General features: G+C 59.8%; 1 protein-coding gene across 1 annotated transcript; it reads right to left on the minus strand.

Moving 5' to 3' along the window:
- Nucleotides 1-1975: 1975 nt before the first annotated feature.
- On the minus strand, nt 1976-20842 carry ADGRA1 (adhesion G protein-coupled receptor A1). The gene is made up of 3 exons (XM_059900395.1): nt 20718-20842; nt 4254-4352; nt 1976-3274 (listed from the first exon to the last, which is right to left on the minus strand). The coding sequence occupies exons 1-3, from the start codon at nt 20825-20827 to the stop codon at nt 2053-2055; spliced, it is 1431 nt and encodes a 476-aa protein (XP_059756378.1). The 5' UTR covers nt 20828-20842; the 3' UTR covers nt 1976-2052.
- Between the last annotated feature and the right edge of the window lie 1390 nt (nt 20843-22232).

The following is a 22232-nucleotide window of genomic DNA, read 5'->3' on the forward strand; positions in this document are numbered from 1 at the left end:
TCTGACCTCCCGCCCTGCATCCCTTTGGAGGCATAGTCCGTGTGGGGCGCTCCCGATGTGGTCGTGCCGTGGATTTTTATTCCTGGAAAACATTACCTGCAAACGGAAGGTGTCACAACCCTGTCTCCAAGTGGACTCAGGAGGCTGAACCAATATTAAAACACACGATGTTTAACATTTAACGTCGAATCTCTTTGGTCTGAATGATGAGCTCCTCTCCCTGGTCTGTCAGGGCACCGGGGCAGGAAGGATGGGGGGGCGCCCTCTGGAGGGGCCGGAAGGGGCAGCCTCGTGGCTCCCCGGCCTCTGCCAGCCCTGGGCACCACGGTGGGCCTGCCCCCCTATAGGGAGAGAGATGCTTGCGGATGCTATGAACCAGCCTCCCAAAGTGCCAACAAGGACAACACTGTATTTCGTCGACGGTTCTCCGTCGACAGCGTGTGCCCAGCACAGCCCCGGGGCGCTGGTCGGGTCAGTCGCAGGAGCAGGCAAGCAGGCTGGTCGGCGGTGGAGACAGGAGCCACCCAGCGGTCATCGGTTACCCGTCTGGTCGACACGTGAGGACACATGGGGCTCGGGGCAGGTACCGGACACCTTGGTCTGTTACAACGTCACTGTTAAGTTTACAGGAATTCCAGGAAGCGGGGCTCCTGTGCTCAGACACGGGGCATCTCGCCTGGGACACCGGACACGGCCCCAACCCAGGTGGGTGTGAGGAAGGATCTGCTCCGGCTGGAGTCCCCGCCCAAGACACAGACGCTGACAAGTCCCGGTGATGAGGCTGCACAGGGCAAGGAGAGCGTGGCGCTCGGACGGCTGGAAAACACTCTATCCTGTGTGTGCGTGCCGTGCCGTGTGCACGTCTGTGCGCAGTAGACGTGTGTGCACGGGTGGCGTGTGTGATGTATGCTGTGTGCAGTGCATGTGTGTGCACTCTTGTGCATGTATGGTATACTGTGCACGTGTGGGGAGTGTGCATGTGATGCACATGTGCATGTGGCACATTCACACCTGTATGTGGTACATGCACCAACACGTGTGCACGTGTGTGTGGGGTGCACATGTCTGCACATGTGTTACAGACCCCGGGGCATGGAGGGAGGGAGCAAAGACTGGACAGGCTCACACACACATCCCTTTGGGTGTCTCAGCTTCTGTCTCCACGGGGACCCGTGGACCCCTTCCCTTGAGACATGCCACTTGCTGTCACAGAAGGATCGCTGTCACCGACGTCTGTCCTCTGAGTCACGGCTTTGTGCCCGGATGTTCACGGAAATGCCAGACCCTCTCTTTTTGTGGCAGGGGACTTTATTGTTCCCAAACGCTCATGGTGCGGGCGGGACCCAGCCCTGATGGCGCCTGGCTTCGGAAGTTGAGTCTACATTAAAGGGTGTGTGGGCATTTCCAAAAGCCCAGGCCCCTCAGAGACCCCACCGGCCCTTGGAAGGCCTAGGGTCGCCGACACTCCCTCTGCCCTTGTGCTCCCAGAGTACGGCTGCTGCCCCAGCGTCTGTGGTGCTCTGAGGCCTGTGGGGCGGGGGTGAAGGCGGAGCCGGCACTGGGCAGAGGTGCTGACTCGAGTGCCCCTGAGAGTGGAGGGGCCTGGGGCAGCTGCCCAGAGCGCTCTGGACTGACAGGCAGGCTGCCTGCCCGCCCCGAGGAACAAACCTAAACAGAAAACACACATTAAACACTAGGAAACATCGGGGGCGCCACCTGCCGCGGCCAGGCCCAGCAAGGCAGGTGGCGGGACAGACGGGATACACGCCGGGCGCTGAGAGTGGGTTTCTGCCCTGGGCTGCCGGGGACTGGGCACTACGGGACGAAAGCAGGTGACTGTGGACGTGGACCGCTCGGCTGCCCTCGGGGCTCTTGGAGGCCGACGTAGCCCAAAGCGTCTTCCCGCTCAGGTCGTCCAACGAAGGGGTCAGTGGCGGTGCCGCCAAGGCTGGGTCACGTGGTGACCCCCTGCCCACCTCACGTGGCCGAGGGCCTGGCTCTGCTCTGAAGCACGTCCAGGCCGTGTGGGCGAAGGGGACAGAGCCCCGCCTGCTACACGGTCGTCTCGTTCCTCCAGGGCCCCGTGCGGATGTTACCCGTGCTGTCAGAGCCAAAGGGCGCAGCGCCCCGTGCATCACCCTTGACCAGCCCGTCCTGGCCGGAGCCGCCAAAGGGCAGGGACTGTGTCCTCCGGAGCACCTCCAAGTGGGCCGGGCCGTGGGCTGCCTCCCTGCCGGGCCGTGGGGGACAGCCATAGAGCACGGGGCTGGCGTCGCCACCCTCGGGCTGGCTGACCAAGGGGAAGGGGTCACCCTGGGCACAGCAGGCCAGCGAGTGTGGCCCCATTGGGCCCTCGAGCGAGCTGGGGGGGCTGTCCGTGCGCGAGCTACGGGGGCTGCCCTCCAGGCTGGACGGGATGTGGTAGGCGTACTCCTGCTCGGCCGCGGCTGCCCGGTGCCGGCTGAAGTAGTGAGGCTCAGCTCTGCCCTGGATGCACCTGTGCAGGTGCGGGTCATGCCCGAAGGCGTCCTCCTCGTGCACGTGGACGTGGGCTGCGTCCTCCATCAACTGCTCGCAGGGCATCTGGGCACAGCAGGGTGTGGCTGGTGACAGGCAGCTGACGTGGCTTTGGGTGGCCTGCAGGTTGGTCATCTTGCAGTGGCTGGCTGGCGGGTGGCCGAAGCCCAGCATCTTGCCGGGACACGGTGAGTCCTGCAGGCAGGCTGCGTGGCTCAGCACATCCCCGTTGGCGTCGAGCGTGGGGCGGGCGCCGAGCTTCGTGGCGTGGGGGTCCCCACGGGAGGGGCAGCAGGACCACCAGCAGTGCCACACATCTTCCCGCTTGGCGCAGTGGTGGATGAGCACGAACAGCCCCAGGGTCACGCAGAAGGCGCCGTACAGGCAGCTGAAGATCATGTCCAGGAAGTGGCCCTGGGACACGGCCAGTGCCCCGAAGGTCCACGTGGCCACGAACAGGAACAGCGTGAAGGCGGCGGCCCGCAGCTGGGCCTTGAACGAGTGCTCGTTCTGCAGCAGCGAGGTGACCGGGGCATCGTGGGCGGGCGGCGTGGCCGCCGGGGCCCCGGGGCTCTCGCCGGCCTCGGGCCCCGCCAGCCGCTGCTGTTCCTCCGTCCGCTCCCGGAGCTCGTACCTGCGCTCTGGGTGGCGCCGCAGCTGGACGTAGGTGCCGAGGAAGTACACGCAGGTGACCAGGGAGATGAAGGTCGCCGGCCCGTAGAAGGCGCCCAGGCTGGGCTCCCAGGCCATCCAGCAGCTGTGGGAGGAGAGCAAGTCAGCGAGGGGGTCGCACCAGGCAGGGCACCGGCTGGGACTAGGGGTCACTGCTTCCCTGAGCTCACGGGAGGGTCATCGTGAGAGAAGGAGACACACGAAATCGGGACGGGGCCGCCCCTCCTGCCGCCACCAGCCAGCGTGGTGGGAGCTTGGGGGCGCCGGCAGTGGCGGTGGCCTGCAGGCGGCAGCCAGGCCTGGCTTCCAAGCCTCGGGCCGCCTCTCTGGCGCTGCTGCTTTTCTCGGGCGGCTGCCTTTCCTCCCAGCTTCAGCCGGACAGGGTGGGGCCGCAGTGCCGGGCCCAGGAAGGGGTGAGCCCCAGGGGGAACAGGGCCTGCGTGTCCTGCGGGGCTTTGCCCTGGGGGGGCAACTGGGGGAGGAGTGTGAGGGTGCGGGCATGGCTCCAGCGCCGGGGGTCTGCTGGGGGCCGTGCTGCACCGGGGCTGGCGCTGCTCCTGTGAGCGAGGGGGCCAGACCGGCCTCCCCAGGAGGCTCTACGGTGAAGGACGGGGGGGCGGCTTCGGGGAGAGCCCAGGGGGGACCCTGAGAAGCCCACAGAAGCCACTGCCAGGTGCAGCCGACCGGTGGCCTCACGGCGGGAGCGGCCTGGGCAGGGCCAGCGAGGCCGAGGGCCCCGGCCCACCCGCCGGCAGCGGGGGGCGCTGGAGGCGGCAGAGCTGGGGCGGGGGCGCCGAGAGCGAGGGGGGCCGGTGGGCGGGGCGCCGACGGGGCGGGGTCTGTCTCGGCTCCTACGCATGGCCGGGTCCACGCTCAGCCGTCCTGGCCGGACGGCCCTGTTGCCAGGGGCACCCCCCAACCCCTCCTGCCAGCCCACGGTGCCGGGGGGACGGGAGTGGGGGACGGGGGGTGGGGGTTGGTTGGCGGGGAAGCCCGCGTGCGGGGAGGACGGCGCTCCTGGGCGGGGCCACACCGCCCCCCACCGCGCGGCGCCGGCTACTCACTACGCGGAGTCCTCGTTCTCCATCCCGTAGTTCCCGATGTTCGTGGCGGCCGTGATGCCGCAGATGATGAAAGGGGCCCCTCCGCTGATGAGATAGAACCTGCGGGAAGGGGCCGCTCACTGCGCTCCAAGTACCCCTGTAGCCCCAGGGCAGCCCCCCTTCGCCTTCCTCGGGGCAGAGCCAGGGAAGCGAGGCCCAGGCGTCCCGGCCGAGCAGCTGTCAGGGCGGCACCGGCCCACCCTGGTGGCGTCGCCGCTGCCAGCGCCCCACCCGACCTGGCCTCCCCCGCGCCCCCTCCCCCACGAGCCCCACATTCCCCATCCCCTGCATTGCCCCCCGTGTTCCCCCACATCCCCCCACCCCCTGGGTCGCCCCACGTCTCCTCCAGGTGTGTCCCCTCCCCCCACTGCTACGCCTGTGCAGAGGTGACCCTGGCCGGGCCCAGCACGTGCGTCTGGGGGCATGTGGTGCCCTGGTTCATGCGGCAGAAGTAACGGGGACAACGTGAAGCCCCTGAGTGGAGGGGGGACCACAGCGGACAGGGTGGAGGGGGCTGCGTGCTCCATGGGGGACAGTACGGGGCTGTGGCGGACACTGTAGCCAGCCGCCTGGCCCCCTTCAGGCGGAGCTGCTCATGCCGCCGGCGCCAGGGCCTCTCAGCTCGAGCCCAGGTAGCGCCTGTGCCAGCAGGTGGCTGGCGTCAGTGACTAGCCGCGCGTGCTCAGGCCTGAAACTGGCCTGATAACCTCAGGGTGAGAAACTCCCGGGGGCCGTTCCTTGTGCCTTTGTGTGCTGCCTGGCGGCCCGGTTTCTCAGCTGCTTGGGGGCAAGTTCTGGGTTTGACCCCTCCCTGGGAGGACAGGGATTCGCCTGGAAGGGAGGTGCCTGCCCCCCGTGAGCTGCCCGTCCCATCTGTGGGGCCGCAGCCAACAGCTCCATCCACAGGTGCTGGAGCGGGATCCTGGGGAGCGCGAGGGCCGGGGACTGCCAGGCGCCCGTGCCACGGGCACCGGGCCATGGAGCACGCGGGTTGTCACACACGGCGATGGGTGGTGCCTCTGGAGCGGAGAGCAAGGGGCCAGCTCGGGGACGATCCCCCATAAGAGGGTGTCATTCACAGGATGCCACAGATGCCCAAATCGATGGGAGGGCACCAGGTCCCCAGCGAGGGGAACGACACGGATTCCAGGTCCACGGGTGGGAGTGGATGGCCCTGCACATGGTCACACGCGGTGACGGCTGGGGACTGCGTGCCTCCCGGAATTCTGTATCCAGAGGGCACGTCCTCTAGAGTGAAGGAGAAAGACACATTCTAACAAACATAAAACCGGGAGCATTCGTGGTCAGCTGACCTGCACTTAAGAAATGCCAAATAGAATCCTTCAGGATGATAGGATGCTGTACCAGACAGAAACTTGGAGGAATGAAGATCATCAGAAATACTGAACATCTGGGTAAATATAAAAGATTTCGTTTCTTCTTAATTTCTTTAAAATATATATTGGTGTTTAAAGAAAGAATTTTAACACTGCCTTGAGTTTACAATATAGGTAGGGGCACTATCTATAGTGTCTGTAGCATAAAGAGGGTGGGAGGAGAGATGGTCCCATGCAGTTGCAAAGTTTCTAATGTATTTTACATGAAATAGTGTAAGTTTCAAACTAAAAAGACTGTGGAAAGGCTGTGGATTTTAATCCCTAAAGCAACCATAAATAGCTAATAGGCAAAAAGTTAATAGATAAATTAAAATGAAATGTTAAAAAATATTAAAATAACCAAAGAAGACAATAAAAAAGGAAAGGGAGGACAGAAAACAAAAAAAGAGAAAAATGAAGCAAAACCAGAAAACAAATAATGAAATGGAGACTAAATCAAAACTGCCATTAAATTTTAATGGAATAAACATTCTAAGTCAAAGCCAGAGATAATCAGAATAGATTAACAACAGCAAAAAAGCAAGACACAGTTATACAATAGGAGGAAACATTTTAAATAAAAAGATATAGAGAGGTTGAAAATTAATGGATGGAAAAAACTATCCACACTGAGTCCAAGAAGGCCAGAATGACTGCATTAATACCAGACAAAATAAACTTTTAAGAGAAGAGAGAAAGAGGGGCATTTCATAATGATATCAATGTTAGTTCACAGGAAGACATTAAACTGTAAATGTGTGGGAGCCAAAGGGAAGATTCAAAATATGTGAAGCAAAAATGGGCAAAGTTAAAGGGAGAAATCAACAATTCCAAAATCATAGTTGATGTTTTGAATTCCCCTCTCTTAGCAATTGATAGAACAAGTAGGCAAAAAATTAGTAAAGAAATAGAAGATCTGAACAATAACATTAATCTTTTCTCTAATTGCTCTTTCTAGAACATCACACCCAATAATTGCATAGCACTCATTCTTTTCAAGTGCACACTATTTACCATTGCAGATGATGCGATGCCCCATAAAACAAGTGTTGATAAGTTTAAAAGTATCGAAATCATACGGAGTATATTCTCTGATCAAAGTGAGATTAAATTAGAAACTAATAGCAATAAACTAACTAGGAAAACCACAAATATCTGAAAAATGAAATGACATACTTCTAAATAATTCATGGATCAAAGGAGAAATCATAAGGGAATTTAGAAAATATTTTAATCAGAATGAGAAAAAATGCAGTATAATATTTCTGGGATGCAGGGCTTAGAGGGACACTCATAGCCATGAGTATTTCTATGAGGAAAAAAAGAAAGGTCTAAAGTTCAGTGGCTGAAGATTCCACCTCAACAGGGCAGAAAAACAAAAGAGCAAAGTAGACTCAAAGTAACCAGGAGGAAGAAGATGACAAAAACAGGGACAGAAATAAATGAAAAAAGAAAACAAAAAATAGTGAAAATTATCATGCCAAAATTGATTTCCTGAAAAAAAAAAAAAAGTCAACAAAAGGATACACTCATAGCTGGATTGATCAGGGGTAAAGAAAGAGAGAGAGGACAAATTGCCAGCATCAGGAAAGAGGGGTCAGCGTTGTCCACCCACAGACACTGGAAAAATCAGTATACTATAAACAACTGTACGCTAACTATTTAGCAACTTAGATAAAATGGATACATTCCTTGAGAAAAATACAAGTTACCAAAACTGAAACGAGAAGCATTAGAAAATCTGGATACTCTCTTTCTAGTAAAAACACTGACTTCAATATCCACAAACATCTCACAGAGAAACTCCAGGCTCTGCGAGTGTCCCCAGTGAATCAGAACACACATCTGAGGAAGAGAGGACACCAATCTGATATGGGCTCTTCTGGAAAATAAAGGAGGAGGGAACACCTCCTGACTCAATTTATGAGGTCAGCATGAGCTGATACCCAGCTCAGATGGAAACATTTAAAAAAGAGTTGATTACACACAGCAACCCTCACGAACACAGACACAAACATCTCCAACAGTGTGTCAGCAAATGAAATCTAGGACTTTATGAAAAGGACAAAACATCATGACCAAGTAAGAATGATCACAGAAATGCGAATTAGCCTGTTATTCATAAACATCGATCAATGCAGTTCATCATATAAATGCAAGGAGAAGCGATGTGATTGTTTAATAGGTATAGCAAGAACATTTGAGAAAATTTAAGACGCATTCATCGTAAAAAAATCTCAGCAAACTAGGAGTCGATGAATCTCCTCAACCTGCTGGGAGGCGTCTATGAAAACTGGTAGCCAGTGTCATCCTTGACGGTGAGATGGTAGAGGTTCCCCAAGATCAGGGACAGACAAGGTGCCCCTCCCCCCAGTCCCTCCGAACCCTGTCCTGGACACCCCGGCACCCTGATGAGGCAGCAAAGAAGTAAAGGCACCAGTGAGAACGAAGTAAGTACATTTCTGGTTGCAGGTGACCTGACTCGTTACCTGAAAAATGCTGTGGCGTCTCCAAGACAACTGCTGGGACTAGCGAGAGAATTTAGACGGTTGCGAGCTTATCACACAAAAATCAGTTATACTTTGTACGTGAGCAGGAAACCATTGGAAAATAAAAATGCTGTTTACAATGACATCAAACCGGAATCCCAGCAGATTCTTTTTTTTTTAAGTGGATAATTTATTCTAAAATTTATATGGAAATGTAAAGGGTCTAGACAATCAAAGGCCATCCTGAAAAAAAGACGGACTGCAGGATAGACTACGAAGCCCCAGCATCAGGACCGTGTGGTCCTGGAGGGAAGAAGTCTGACAGCGGACCGGGACACTGGGCTCTGTCCCATCCAGGCTGGCTAGGGGTCTCCCCATGGAGAGAACAGCTGAGCACGGCCCCTCCACCGGGGGCCTCCCTTCCTGGGGTGAGGCCGGGGGCTCCTCACTTGAAGAGAAGCTGTCAGAGCTCTTTCTAGGAGGCGGGGCCTATGTAGGCAGCCCTTTCAGCCTGATGACAACCAGTGACAGGTGACCGGGCCCCTCCAAGCACCTCCGTGGGCCAGACCCCCATCCCTGCCTGCAGCCCCCCCAGGCTCACTCCTGCCTGCGCCTCCCCTTTCTGTCTCTCTGCCGGGACCCCGGGCCCTCCCGCGGCTCCGTCCGTCCTGCGGCTCCAGGCTCACCTCCTCTGCACCTGCCGCACCGTCTGCTTTGTTCCCTGCATGCCCGGGTCACCTGCATGTTCTCCATGAAGACGGGGGCCTCGCCCACCCCGTTCCCCTCAAGCTGCTGCCAGCACAGCGCGTTCCTCTAAGAGTGGTGCCGAGTCTCTGTTCTCGTAGGCCGTTCACTATTTGTAGGTGAGAGCGGGCACAGTGAGGCAGGCCCCTGCACTTGTCCCAGCACCTCGGGCCATGAGCTCTGAGTGCCTTCGCTCGGGCTCCGGGTGTGAGCACGCGGCCCACGCGGCCAGCCCAGAGCAGGAGGAAGAGGGAAGCGACGTGCCCAGAAACTGGGCAGATTCGCAGGACGCTGTCCCAGGCCAGTGTGGCCCGAGGCCTGAATGAGGGGCAGCCTGAGGGCCAGAGGCTGGGGGCGCTCCGCCTCCGTGGGGGGCCCGGGGGAAATGAGCAGCGTCTGCAGACCCTGCAGGTGCAGCGAGCCAGCCTCCGGGATTCCAGCTCAGCGCGAGGCGGGGCAGCGGCCGGGCCAGATAAAACTGCGGGGACGATGGCCCGACTGCCTCAGTGAGTTGGGGAAGTCTTCCCAGGGGAGCGAGTGCTTGGGGACCCGGCCCGAGGGTCCTGCTCCAGCCACGCAGCAAAGGGGTCTGGCCTGCGGGCCTCCACGCCCCCGTGTTGCAGCCGCTCTGCTCCCGCTGCTGATGGGGCTGCTCGGAGAGAAACCCGGGGTTTGATCAGGAGACACCTTTAGCACACGGTGAGGTGCATCGGCAGGCGGCCCCACGGGATGTGACACGCATGGAAGGGACCCCCCTGCTCAAGCCTGCAGTGCCCCCCGCGGCCCCATGGCTCAGAGAGCCCCCGAGAAGCCCTGCAGCGGGGGACCCAGGGTGGTCTCTTCTCTGGTGTCTGGGTGGATGGAGAAACGGGCGACATGGCTAAGCCACAGCCAGCCGGGGGACAGCTTGCCCAGAGACCCCGCCGTGGGTCTAACCCCGGGGCGATTCAGCGCTGCCGCCGCCTCTCTCTTCCCTGGAGGCCGAGAGGCAGCCGGGGCCCCGGAGCCAGTAGGTTGGCTCTGCCCCGCCTGCGGTGGACAGTCCGGGGCCCACGCGGCTGGCACCGCCCTCCCCGCCACGGCGAGGCTGCAGCCCGAGCCAGACTGTGCCCTGGATGGGGGGGGGGGGGCATGCCGAGCACAGGTCGCGGGGCGCCGTGCAGGCTCGGTCAGCAGAGGGCGCTGGAGGCCGCCCAGGCCCCTCGGCCAGGGCGGCTGTTCTCGCTGCGGCCGCTGGGCGCTCCGCGGCGGGGATGCTCCGCCCCGCACCTGCCCCGGCTCCCCCGCCCCCGCGTGGACCCTCCGGCAGCAGCCTCCACTCCCCACCCCGACCGGCCAACTCCAGTCCAGCCGCAGCCTCTCCGTGAGGTCGTGACCCCAGCGCTGGAGGGGCCGCGAGCCGAGGGTGCAGCCGCCACTAGAAGCGGGCAAAAGCACGAAAACGGATTCGACCTGGAGCGTCCGGAAGGGCCAGCCCTGTCCACACGTGCATTTAGCCCAGGGGGGCTGGTTTAGACGTCTGACCCCAGGACGGTGTGATGATAAATCTGTGTAGTTTTAAGCCCCTGAATTTGTGGTGATTTTTTCCAACAGGAGCAGGAAACTAACCCTGTCCCCCAGCTTACACCACCCAGAAATTCCCGTCCCAGGCGGAAGTCAGGAGTGTAAGTGGCAGTGGAATCACAGAGCTGAGTGCACGAGGCATCTGGAGAGAAGGACGGGTTTGTTAACCGGACGCAGCCTTCGTGCCCCAGACTCCTGCTTCAGAAGGTGCCTTCCAGCCGGTGGGAGTCGGGATAGCCGTTTGTAACACCAGCAGCCCCAGGTGATGCAGGGGGTGTGTGCTGTCCTACGCAAAGGACAGACGGACGGACGGACGCACGGCCCAGAGGGAGGATGGGAGGAGGCTGGGTGCTCAGCAGGGGACGGCAGATGGGACCCCCAAGAGGTCCCCCCCGGGGAAAGGGGCAAGGGCTGAGGGGTTTGGTGGGGTCACACCCCACCTCCGGCGCCACCAGGAGCAGCGTAACTACAGGAGATCTGGTCATTTGTCCACGTCACACGGCCAGATGGTGACACAGTTACAGAGATGGGTCTGACAAACACTCTGTGCAGTGAAAGAAACCAGATAAAAATATGAAATGAGCGATTCCATGTGGATACGGCTCAAAGTCAGTGCAGACAAAACTGGTGTTTAGGGGTGCATACTTGGGTGGTAAAACTGTTAAAAAAGGCAATAAAAGTCATGAATCAGGACAGGGAGGGGGCTGGGTGTGGGCACGGCTGAGGTTTCCGCAGGGGAGGCTCTTCTTTCTTCCCCTGAAGGGCACACGAAAATTTCATAAACCTGTGCTGATGTTTTAGACTTATTTGGGGTGTAAATGTTCTATTTCTCAAAAAAAAAAAAAAAAAAAGGAAAAAAGAGAAAGGACCAGCCCTCTCCCTGAGCCTGGGGTGCCGCAGAGCCTGGAGAGCGTGGGCTCCGGCAGCTCTGACCCCGCCACCCGCCTGCCCGGGCACCTGACCGTCCCCCGTCCTGTCCTCTGAGCTGGGCCTGGGCCCTGCCGTGCACGCTCGTCTGGCCGGAGCCCGCGTGCAGTCAGAATAAACCAGCTCCCGGGACAGAGAACGCTGGACAGCGGCGCAGGGCCCAGATGGAGGGCGCTGTCCCTGCCGAAGCCGCTCGGGTCCTGGGCGGGCAGCTGTGGGGCTGGGTGAGGAGCCCCTGCGTGTGCCTGTCCCCAGCTCCAGGCAGGCCCAGCTGCCCTCGAGGGTGCAGTGTCAGTGACGGGCACACGGTGAGCTCAGGCCACTGGGGTTTCTGGCTCCAGCAGCGCAGGTCCCATCTACTTGAGCTTCAGTATTTTAAACGGGCTTTTGTTTAAGAGTCCCCTCTTTGCGCTTTTAGGCTAGTAATCCGCAAGCCTCCAGGGCCGCAGGGAAACCTGACTTTGAAATCCCAGCGGCCTCCCCAGTGCCTTTCCTGTGTCAGCTGAGCTGAGCAGGGGACCCTCTTTCCAGGCCGAGGGGGAGCAATGCTTCCCCGAGAGTCCAAAGCGCCACAAGAGAGGATGGAGGCCAGCAGAGGCCACTTTCTCCCTCTGCGGCTCGGCCGCCAGAAGGGACCAGTGGGTGAAGGAGCCCCCAGAAAGGACCTGGGAGGAGAAGCCGCGTCAGGCTGTGATGAGGGTCCTGCCCGCGGGCTGGGGGCCATGAGTCCCCCTCGCCCCGCTGGACAGTCGGTCCACTGTCCGGGGCCAGACGTGCTCAAGGCGCCCTCCCCCAGGACAGCCCGAGGAACCGCCGTCCGCCGACAGACCCTGGCTGGTCCGCGCCCTCGTGGAGCCTGGGTCTCTCTGGACGAGATGCGCTGACATGAAGAGCGGGTATGAACGATTCTCACGGGGGTCACTGCTGCCAGGCCTCCCCGTGTCCTTGAGCCGGGGAGATGCAGGCGGGGGTGGGGGGGGTGGAGGCTGGAGGGAGGATGACCTGTGAACCTGCCCAGGCACCGCCCTTCAGACCCGGTGTCCATCTCCTGGTGCAGTTAGCGTTCCTTGTGTTGCTCAGGACTTCTGAAACGCGAGAGATCAGGTTGATGATTTCAGCTCAGGTGAGAGAGCCGTCCACATCCATCGCCCAGGTATGTGGCTTTTAGAGCCACCGACGTGCCTCTGAGATGCAGACCCTCACATCCAGCTTGCACTGACCGGGGTGGACAGAGGACGGTGATAACCCCTGAGGATTTGAGGCCTGGAGAAAAGCTGGTGGATGAAGGCCTCGGGGCCACACAGTGAGGGACGCCTGTCCGAGCCCTGACCATGCCGTGCAGATGCTCCAAGACCATCTCCTGTTCAGAGTGTGCCAGGGTAACATGTAGCCAGGGTGCTTTACGATGACCAGCATGAAACCGCACCCCAATTGCCATGATTCTCTCAGTGACAGGTGCCAGCACGTGGGGCCGCGTGGTTGCTTTCACCTAGAAGGAGCCCTGTGTTCCTGGGCCGGGTCTGTGAGCCAGGACGTGATCCCAGGTGTGGCCTCACGGGGCCCCGGGGGTCAGGCTTGGAGGGTCCTGCTCGGTTCACCGACGGCCCCGGAGCCCTCTGCCCCCGTGGCCGTGCCGGGGAGTTGTGTGGTTCCGCCTGGCCCAGCGCTTGCCGAGCACGTCCCAAGCCCCTGGCCGTCTTTAATCACTGCTGCGAGAAGGGGTTCCTGGCAGAGAGAGCCCCAGGGAACTACCCCTCCGCCAGGCAGGGCCGTCCAGAGTCGGGGCCGGCTGCACGTGGGCTAATGGACGAGCCAGGGCCTCAGCTCTGCAAGCCTGTCATCCCGGGTGTAGGCACCTCGGCACCAGCGCCAACTGCGGTTTCCAGATAAGAAAACCACTGGCTGACCTTAAGGAATAGGAAACTACGTAGGTGCGCTTTATCAGAAAGGGCAGAACAGACTGCAAAATTAGGATGTAATTACATGCAGCTAAATTGGGAATTAGCCCCTGACCATCGGTAAAATCACAGCAAGAAGCTCCGTTTGATCCTGAGGTAGACGCCCTTTGGCCGACTGCTGTGGACTGAATGTCCCCCGTTCCCATGTTGAAATCCTCAACCCAAGGTGGTGGTATTGGGAGGGGCCTTGGTCATGCGAGTGGCGCCCTCACGAATGGGATTAGCGCCTTGTAAGAGAGCCGCAGAGAGCTCGCAGCCCCTTCTGCCGTGTCGGGTCGCAGCGAGAAGACGGACCTCTAGGAACCAGGAAGCTGGCCCTCACCAGACACCGAAGCTGCTGGTGCCTTTGTCCTGGACGGTCTGCCTCCAGAGCGTGGGAAACAAGTGTCTGTTGTTTAAGCCGCCGGCCTGTGGAGTTTTGTCTTCGTCACCCGAATGGACTAAGGCTAAGGGAGCGGGAGAGGTGGAGAGGTCTGTCCACCCAGAGACCCTGGCTGAGGGGCCTTGGCCGGCCCAGCCCATCCACAGAGGCTGCGGACGGTGCCCGGCACAGCTGTTCTAGTGGCTCCCCCGGCGCTGGCTGAACGGCCCGCGAGCGGCTGGGCTTGGAGACTCACGATCACCAGCTTACACGCGGCACCTTCCGTGGGGATGACACAGGCAGGGAAGATAGAGACGTGGACAGAGAAGGGCCTGAACGAGGCTAAAGAGACAAACAGTCGTGAAGTTTGGGTGCCGAGCCCTCCTCGTGGTGGTGGCCTTTCAGCAGTGGCCGAGCCACGGCTCCTGGTCCGTCAGCGTGGACACGTGCCTCGTTTTCTCTGTTTGTGTCTCTCAGCCAGGCTCTCCCTCCCCAGCTTTCTGCCTCTCCTCCCCCCCGACACTCGGAAGTGCTGACCAGCAGACCGGCTCTGCTCCCCGGGGCTGGCGGCTGGGGACCTGGGTCTCGGTGGTTGCCCGTATCACTGGCTGATAAGGGTGTTCGTGTGCCGGCTCGGCCCGGACACTTGTGCCAATGGCAGGTCTGGGGCGCCTGCTTCCTCCAGGGTCTGCAGGTCACCAGCTGTGGCGGTCGGGCTGCAGGGGCGCCTGTGTGGCCAGTCCCCAGGGCAGATCCGCGCGTGCCCGCAGCCGGCTTCCCTGGGCAGAAACCCTGTGTGCGCCCTGCTCCTGGGCGACGCTCCCGCGTGAAGAACCCTCCACCTGGGCTCTTGCTCGGAGCTGCAGCACCTTCTCAGCCCCACGCTGCAACTCACACCCCGACCGGCTGGACCCGCGTGGCAGACCCGGCCCTGGACTCGGTCTTCTGCTTGTTCCTGCTGCTTGGTTTGCTTTCAGACCACCCAGTGAAATTCCCTGGTGCCAGTGGCCCTCAGCTGCACCCCGGGCCCCAGCAAGGTCCGCACCTCTGGGTCGAGCGCCTTGGCTGTGCCCTGTGTGCCTGGCACGGCCCCGTGGCCCCCCTGTGAGCACAGCGAGCCCCCTTCAAGGCCTCGTCTGCGCTTCTTCCCGGAGCTGAGCTTTATCACCCCTCACCCAGCGTCTACATGCCCAGAACCCCCTCCCCAGCGTGCGAGCCTGTGCGGATTCGCCCAGACTCAGCCTCAGGCGTCTCCCCCACTGCGGCCCCGTGTGGGTCCCTCTGTGGAAGCGCAGCTAAGCAGCCGTCACCTCCGTGCTGAGCAGTGGAGGGGGGACCCCGGGAGTCCCGTGATGATCGCTGAGCCTCTGGTCCTCACGTCAGAACAGAGTTTTGCTCAGACTGCTTTCCTCCAGCGCCCAGCTCAGATGAGCACTGAGGCTATGCATTCAAGGCCGAATTAAAAAATATTTACTGAATCACTGTCATTCATCTGCACGTGGTCTCGACATTTGACGAGGAGGAGCTGTGGGCCTGGTTCCGAGGAGACAAAGGGGCTAGAGGCAGTCCTTTCCCTCGGGCCAGGGGGAGGGCGCAGCAAAGCCCCTGTTAGATGTACTGCGGTGGCTGCCAGCGGCATTCTGTGGGATCCAGGGATACGGCCCTGCAGGAGCAAGGGGAGTGGCAGGCGTGGGGAGCGGCCGTCATCACGTGGTGGAGGCAGGCGTCCTAGCAGGGGCTGCCGGGGGACGGCGGGGGCTCAGGCTGGGGACCGGCGTCAGCGGCGTCGGGGCCCTGCGTGCTTCCACGTCAGGAGGGGACTCTGGAGGGACGGGGGTTGGACGGAAGGGCACTGAGGGCGGGAGGCCTGGGGGACGGAGAGCGGTCTGAAGGGAGTACAGTGGCTGAGGGGGGCGGGGTGACAGAGGAGGGGAGGCTGGGAAGACGGGGGCTCCTCCTGACGTGAGGAGGGGACGAGACCAACGCGGAGCAACGCCCAGCTTCCTGACCCTGACGTGGGGGTGGCGGTGCTAGTGCCTGACTGAGCCGCCTGCTGTGTGTGGTGGTGCTGGGCGTGGGCTCGGGTCCATGTGGACACACCAGGGTGCTGGGCGTGGGCTCGGGTCCACGTGGACACACCAGGGTGCTGGGCGTGCGCTCGGGTCCACGTGGACACACCAGGGTGCTGGGCGTGGGCTCGGGTCCACGTGGACACACCAGGGTGCTGGGCGTGGGCTCGGGTCCACGTGGACACACCAGGGTGCTGGGCGTGCGCTCGGGTCCACGTGGACACACCAGGGTGCTGGGCGTGGGCTCGGGTCCACGTGGACACACCAGGGTGCTGGGCGTGGGCTCGGGTCCACGTGGACACACCAGGGTGCTGGGCGTGCGCTCGGGTCCACGTGGACACACCAGAGTGCTGGGCGTGCGCTCGGGTCCACGTGGACACACAGGAGTGTGGGTGTGGTTTTGTGGCCCTCGTGGACACACTATTAGTTGTGTTGGGGCCTCTGAGAGACAGCATTGGCATCTTGGGGCCCGAAGGCTGGACCAGGGCTGCATGGACACTGGGCATTGGTGGCTGGAGTGGGGAGCTCTGCCTCGAGTCCCTCCGGGCATCTTGGTGTGAGGGGACCCTGTCATGGGTGGGCGGCGCTGTGTCCTGGATCGGGGGGCCTGGTAGTGGAGGCTGGGCTGGGTGGGCCCTTGGGAGCTGGACCGGGCTCCTGGCCGGGTCCATGGTCCAGTCCTGCCCCCTCACTGGGCAGCTCCCCTGTGGGGCATGATCCTCCCTCGCCTCCTGCTGTTCTTTCCCACCTCCGCTCTCCCCCTAGCCCTTCACAATGCTTCCTGCGCTGCCCATGTGCTGGTTCCCCAAGGCCTACCCGCCCCCCCCTCAAGAAAACCAGAAGGTCCTGGTGCCAACACCCTGGGCCCAGCTGAGGCTCTGAGTCTGTCCCATCCCCAGACTCCCACCCCCAAAGCTGAGGGGTAGCACCTCCTTGTCTAAATGTTCACCCTTTTGTTCCAGGTGGTGATACCCCAGCAGGAAGCCCTGAGGCAGGGCTGACGGGCCAGGGACCCAATTCACACTCAGCTCACAGCCACGAGAGACCCGTAAAGGCCTTGACTCTGCTCGGTGACCCTTGGCCCTGGCCCGGGGCCTGAATCGAGGTGCTCCCCTAGAGCCCACACTCCACGCCCATTCCATTCCTCACATAGAGAAAGCAGACAGCTAACCTGGCCATGCAGCCCCACAGCAGAACCTGCAAAGTGACCCGCCTCCACCCCAGGCCCTCCTCGGCTCCTGACCCTGACCTCAGAGCTTTCCAAGCACCGGAAGGAATGAAATAGTATGTTTCCCATCATTGGAGTCAAGATCTCTCCCCTCAGCCACGTGGCCCTTCAGTCAATCTGGAATTCCCTCACTCAGCTGTCTCTAAGACTTTCAGCACAATTCTAGAGAGATTCACCCCACCCCCTGAAAACTGAATCATCTGTGGAAAATAAACAACACATTCATAGATAGCCAGTGGGTAGAAGAGAAAATCACAAGGACAATCAGAAAAGACCTTGAGATGAATGAATAAACCCCACAACACACCACAACCTCTGGGATCAGCAAAAGCATTGCCCAGAAGGAAATTCATAGCCATAAGTTCTAGAGTCAAAACAGAAAGATCTCAAATCGGGAATCTGACTTTATACTGTAAGGAACTGGAACAAAGAAGAGCAAACTGAATTCAAATCAGCAGAAGGAAGGGAGTAATAGACACTAGAGCAGAGATAAATACAACAGAGGCGGTCACTAATTAGCTGCTGATGTGTGAACTGGGACAACCCTCGAATCTCTATGCCTCCGTTTCCTTATTTTGTAAAATAGAAATAGTCATGTTCCCTCTAATGTGTGTGAAAGTACTTTGTAAACTATGAGGTATTAGTAAACTTACTTTACGTCGGACACATTTTCTGTTCTAAACAAACTGTGAATAATCATAAAACACATGCCTGCCCTTTAGCGTAGAGCGTGACGGAGTATGTGCTCAATAAATGTCGCCTATTTCCAAAAAGAAAAATTAAAAAATAGAGAAAATTGATGAAATCAAAGTTGGTTCTTCAAAAAGATTGACAAAATTGGCTAACTATTAGCTAGACTAAGAGAAAAAGAGAGAGGACTAACACAGTCCTGGAAGTCCTAGCCAGAGCAATTAGGCAAGAAAAGAAAGAAAAGCATTCAAGTTGGAAACAAAGAAGTAATACTCCCTACATGCAGATGACATGATGTATATAAGATCCCAAAGGATCCACAGAAAGTTGCTGGAGCTAGTAAGCAATTTCAGCCAAGTTGCAGGACACAAGATCAACACAAAGGAATCAGTTGTATTTCTATACGTATGTAATGAACAGCCTGAATATAAAGCTAAGGAAACAATCCCATTTACAATAGCATAAGAAATACTTAGGAAAAAATTTAACCACGGAGCACAAGATATGTGCACTGAAAACTGTAAAACATTCCCGGGAGGAATTAAAGAAGAATGGAAAGACATCCTGCGTTTACAGATTGGATACTGTTAATAATGTTAAAATGGTAACACATCTTAACATGCTCTCCAGATTCAATGCAATCTCTATTTAAAGTCCAATGGCCATTTTTGCAGAAATGGAGAAAAACTATTTTAATATTTGTGTGGGATTTCACAACTGTTTTCTTTTTATTTCTCAATGGAAAACTGCAGAGCTGGGCTGGGAGGACACAGGGCCTCTGGCCACTGCCCGTGCCGCCCAGCCCTCCCCGAGGGTCCAGCAAGACCTGGTGCGCTCTGTTCTGACAGCTTACGCACGACGCCCTGGCAGCACGTGGCCTTTTGGGGCGCTTCCCTCCCAGGAAGTCCCAGGAGCTAACTTCCTGTTGCTGTTGGTAAAGCCCAGGAGACTTTCCAGTCTTGGGAGTGGGGTCAAGGATGCAGTAAAAGGACGCCTGTTGCGGGGCCGGTGGGAAGATCCCCACTGACGAGGATGCTTCCGGGGTGAGGAGGCTGAGGGCAGAGGCTGCAGGGCCTGGAGTGCGGAGGGCACGACGTGAGCCCCGGGGGCCTGGGACGAAAGTCTCTGGTCCCTGATGGTTCCCCCCAGCCTTTGGGGTCCCCACGACCAGCCTCTGGTCTCTCTGGAGAAGGCCCAGGCCCATCACATTCGCTGCCAGCCCCCGGCCAGGCCGGGCCCAAGACAGCAGACTGTGGTGGTGATGGGGGGAGCGGGCCCGTGGTGGAGCCAGAAGCAGACGCCCCCCCCACCCCAACGTCTGCACCCGTCGGGGGTGTGCGTGCCGGGACGGGGTGGCGACGGGCAGGCCGGTAACCGAGGGAGCTACTGGGGTCACAGCGCTACGTGGACGCCCCAGCGTCAAGGCCCTTTGTACTAAAGGAAGTGGACGCCGGGGCGGGGGGGTGGCAGTGGCCTTCGGGCAGCACCAGGAGGAGCGGCCAGTTTCCCAGAGTGACCTGCGGCTGTGACAGCGCGGCTGGGGCGGTCCCCACCCCAAGCCCCAGGTCGCGGAGCCCCGCGGCGCCGGGTCGCGTGCACTTTGCAGCTGTCAGAGGAAAGCAGAGCGTGCTCCACGGCCCCACCCCAGCCTTCAAGCGACCAGGCAGCGCTTCCGTCAATTTCAGACCCGCTAACGCATTTTGAGAGTGATTTTTAAACCCAGGGGACCTGGGGCCTCCCTGGCAGGAGACGAGATGATGAAACCCCGCCTCCCTGGCCCAAGTCACTGCGAAAGCGCCACTGCCCCTGGTTGCCACGTGGCAACGCGTCTGCTCCACCTGAAAATCAAATAGTGTCGGAAGCCTGGGGATGGGGACAGGCTGGTGTTGGGGGGCGGGGCACTATCCACTTAAATAACACAGGGCGCTTTTTAATCTGCCTCAGAATGGGCGCTCTGCCGGGCTGTGGGCTTACTGAGCGCTGGTCCACGGCCCTCCAAATGCAAAGCCAGACAGAGCTCGGTCCGAGGGGCCGGGAGTCCCTGGTGCCCCCCGCCTGGGCCACAACCTCACAGCGGCAGCAGCTGCCTTTCCCAGAGACCGCCTGGTTGGGATCGTCTCAGGAATCCCAGGCAAAAGGCTCCCAAACGCCAAGGGTCCCCCCACCCCCAGCCCAGTTTCCAGGGCAGCCTCTGGCCGAGCTGCACGTCACCACCAGCGGGCGCCCTGGGGAAGCTCAGTGGGCAGCCAAGGCTTATGCTCTCCGAGCTCAGGTGACGTCCTGGAGATGGTGGCAGCCGGATGGCTTTGGGCAGCTGGTGCCCAGGCTCAGGGCCACGTAGGCCGATCTGAGCCTGGCTCTTGCCAACGGCCGATTTGGGTTCAGTCTTGGCTCAGAAAATTGAAGGGCAGAGCCCAGCAAAACACTGATTGCCATGGATGGCTGCCCAGTGATGGGGGCAGGTATGTCCTTGTCTAAAGGAGCCGAGATCGCTCCTTGGTGTGAAGTGAGATGCACTCCTGCCGTGGCCCTGGCAGGCTGGTGCCCCAGCGTTTCCCTGGCTCCGATGCTGGAAGGGGGTCTGGGGCTCCATCGGCCCCAGGCCTGTTCCTACCACGTCCACCTCGAACCCTCCCGGCCCGAGGAAGAAACAGGGACAGCTGGCTGGAGCAGGGGCCTCCAAATCCGTGCCCAGGCCACGCGGTCACCCTGAGATCAGGTTCCCCTCTTAGCTCACTGAGGCCCGTGAATAAACCAAAGCCAAGACCAGGGCACTGACCCACCACGGAGCCATCTCTCCGCATGCCCACCCAACGTGGGTGCTGGGGTTCTCCCAGCGGAAACTCAGCAGCACCAGAGGGCAGTCACCCCAGCACCAGGGCCCCACCCTGCCCCTGGCCACCTGTGCCATCGGATCGTCCTCAGGCCCCAAGTTCCCTTGTGGCCAAGACCCCCAGAAGGAGGTCCAGGGCCGGGGTCTCTTGGAGCCGGGTGGTGGGGCGGCCAGGTGCACTCAGTACCTGAGCAGGGGCTGCTTGGGGTACGGTGGCTGGTCTGCCCCCGGGCACAGCGGGGCCTTCTTGGTCACCTGCTTGTAGATGTTCCTGGCGGTCACTCCGATCCACAGCATGGTGGAGAGCGTGGAGTAGTGCAGCGCGATGCCCACCTGGGGGGAGAGAGCCAGTGAGCCAACCGCCCCCAGCCCTGCCCCCGCCGGCGCACGTTCCCCCAAGTCCGAGCCCCTTCCCCTTGCATCCGCAGGGGGCAGCTCAACAGTGACAGGAAGTGGGCCTGGCGGGGGCACTGGGGTCCTCAGGGCAGATGCCACTCTTCACAGGGGCTGGAGCCCAAGGGAGCCGCGTGGGCTGCCAGGACCCTTGAACGAGGTCAGATGCCACACTTCACAGGGGCTGGAGCCCAAGGGGTCGCGCGGGCTGCCAGGACCCTTGAACGAGGTCAGCACGGCCGTCCTGCAGAGAGGTGTGTGAACGACACCCTGGGCATCCTGGTGGCGAGCACATCCTCCCGCGTGTGGGCCGGGTGCACACGTCCGTGTGGTTGGCGTGGCTCTGCCCCACCGGCGCCCACCAAAGGAAGGGAGGGGCGGTGGCGCAACGGGGTCTCCCGGGATTCCGGTGTTTGCGGCTCGGGGGTGAGATAAAGCGCTTCGGGGTCAGAGGCTGAAGTTCACTCCCTGCCAGTCGGAGTCACTCATTACTATGGCAACAGCCCCAGTTGCCCATGGCGGCGGCTCTGCCTTAGCTGATTACGTATTCCACACCCCGTCATCTCTATCCGATTCTGTAAAATGAGGTTACCTTTGAAGTAATAACCTGACATTTCGCAATGACAAGTAAAATATGGCTGTAATTGTAAGGATGTCAATGTTTAAGGAATACAGAGATTCTGTGAATAAAGGTAAAACATCGCACCATTATAATGATTTATCAAATCCAGGGTTCAATTTTTACTTATGAGAAGGCTCCGTAATAATCGGTGAGAACGCTGTGGGGTGGTGGGAAACTCCCCGGGCTGTGTTTACGGTTTCAGATGGCTCCCTGCAGGTGGGAGAGCCCAGCCTTTCCCTCGGCCTGGCCTGGGCCTCGTGATGGGGCCGTGTGTGCCTGGGGCCTTGAGCTCACGGCCGCACCCCAGCCTGGCCGAGAGGAGGAGGCATGAGGAACTGAGGGGCCAGGACTCCCTGCACCAGAAACAGCAGGAAAGGGGACCGTGTGGGCCTGGCCCTCGACTGAAGGACAGCAGAGTGGCTCTCATCATGTGTAAGCAGAAACAGTCAGAGACACGTCCTTGGAAGGAACGCCACCCTCGGCCTCTGGAGCTGGTCCCAGGCCAGGAAGAGGACCCGGAGCCCAGAGCGGGGGCAGGGAGGTGGCGGAGCCGGCTGGGCCCTTCATCCGCCTGCTCCGAGCGTCGCCCGGACTGTGCACGTCTGTGGCTGATGAGAAGGTACACAGAGCAGGACGCTGTCCGCCAGACGCCAGCTTCAGGCTGGACACGTGGAGCGGTCGCAGGGT

The sequence above is a fragment of the Balaenoptera ricei genome, chromosome 16 (assembly GCF_028023285.1).
Source record: "Balaenoptera ricei isolate mBalRic1 chromosome 16, mBalRic1.hap2, whole genome shotgun sequence".
Taxonomy (NCBI): domain Eukaryota; kingdom Metazoa; phylum Chordata; class Mammalia; order Artiodactyla; family Balaenopteridae; genus Balaenoptera; species Balaenoptera ricei.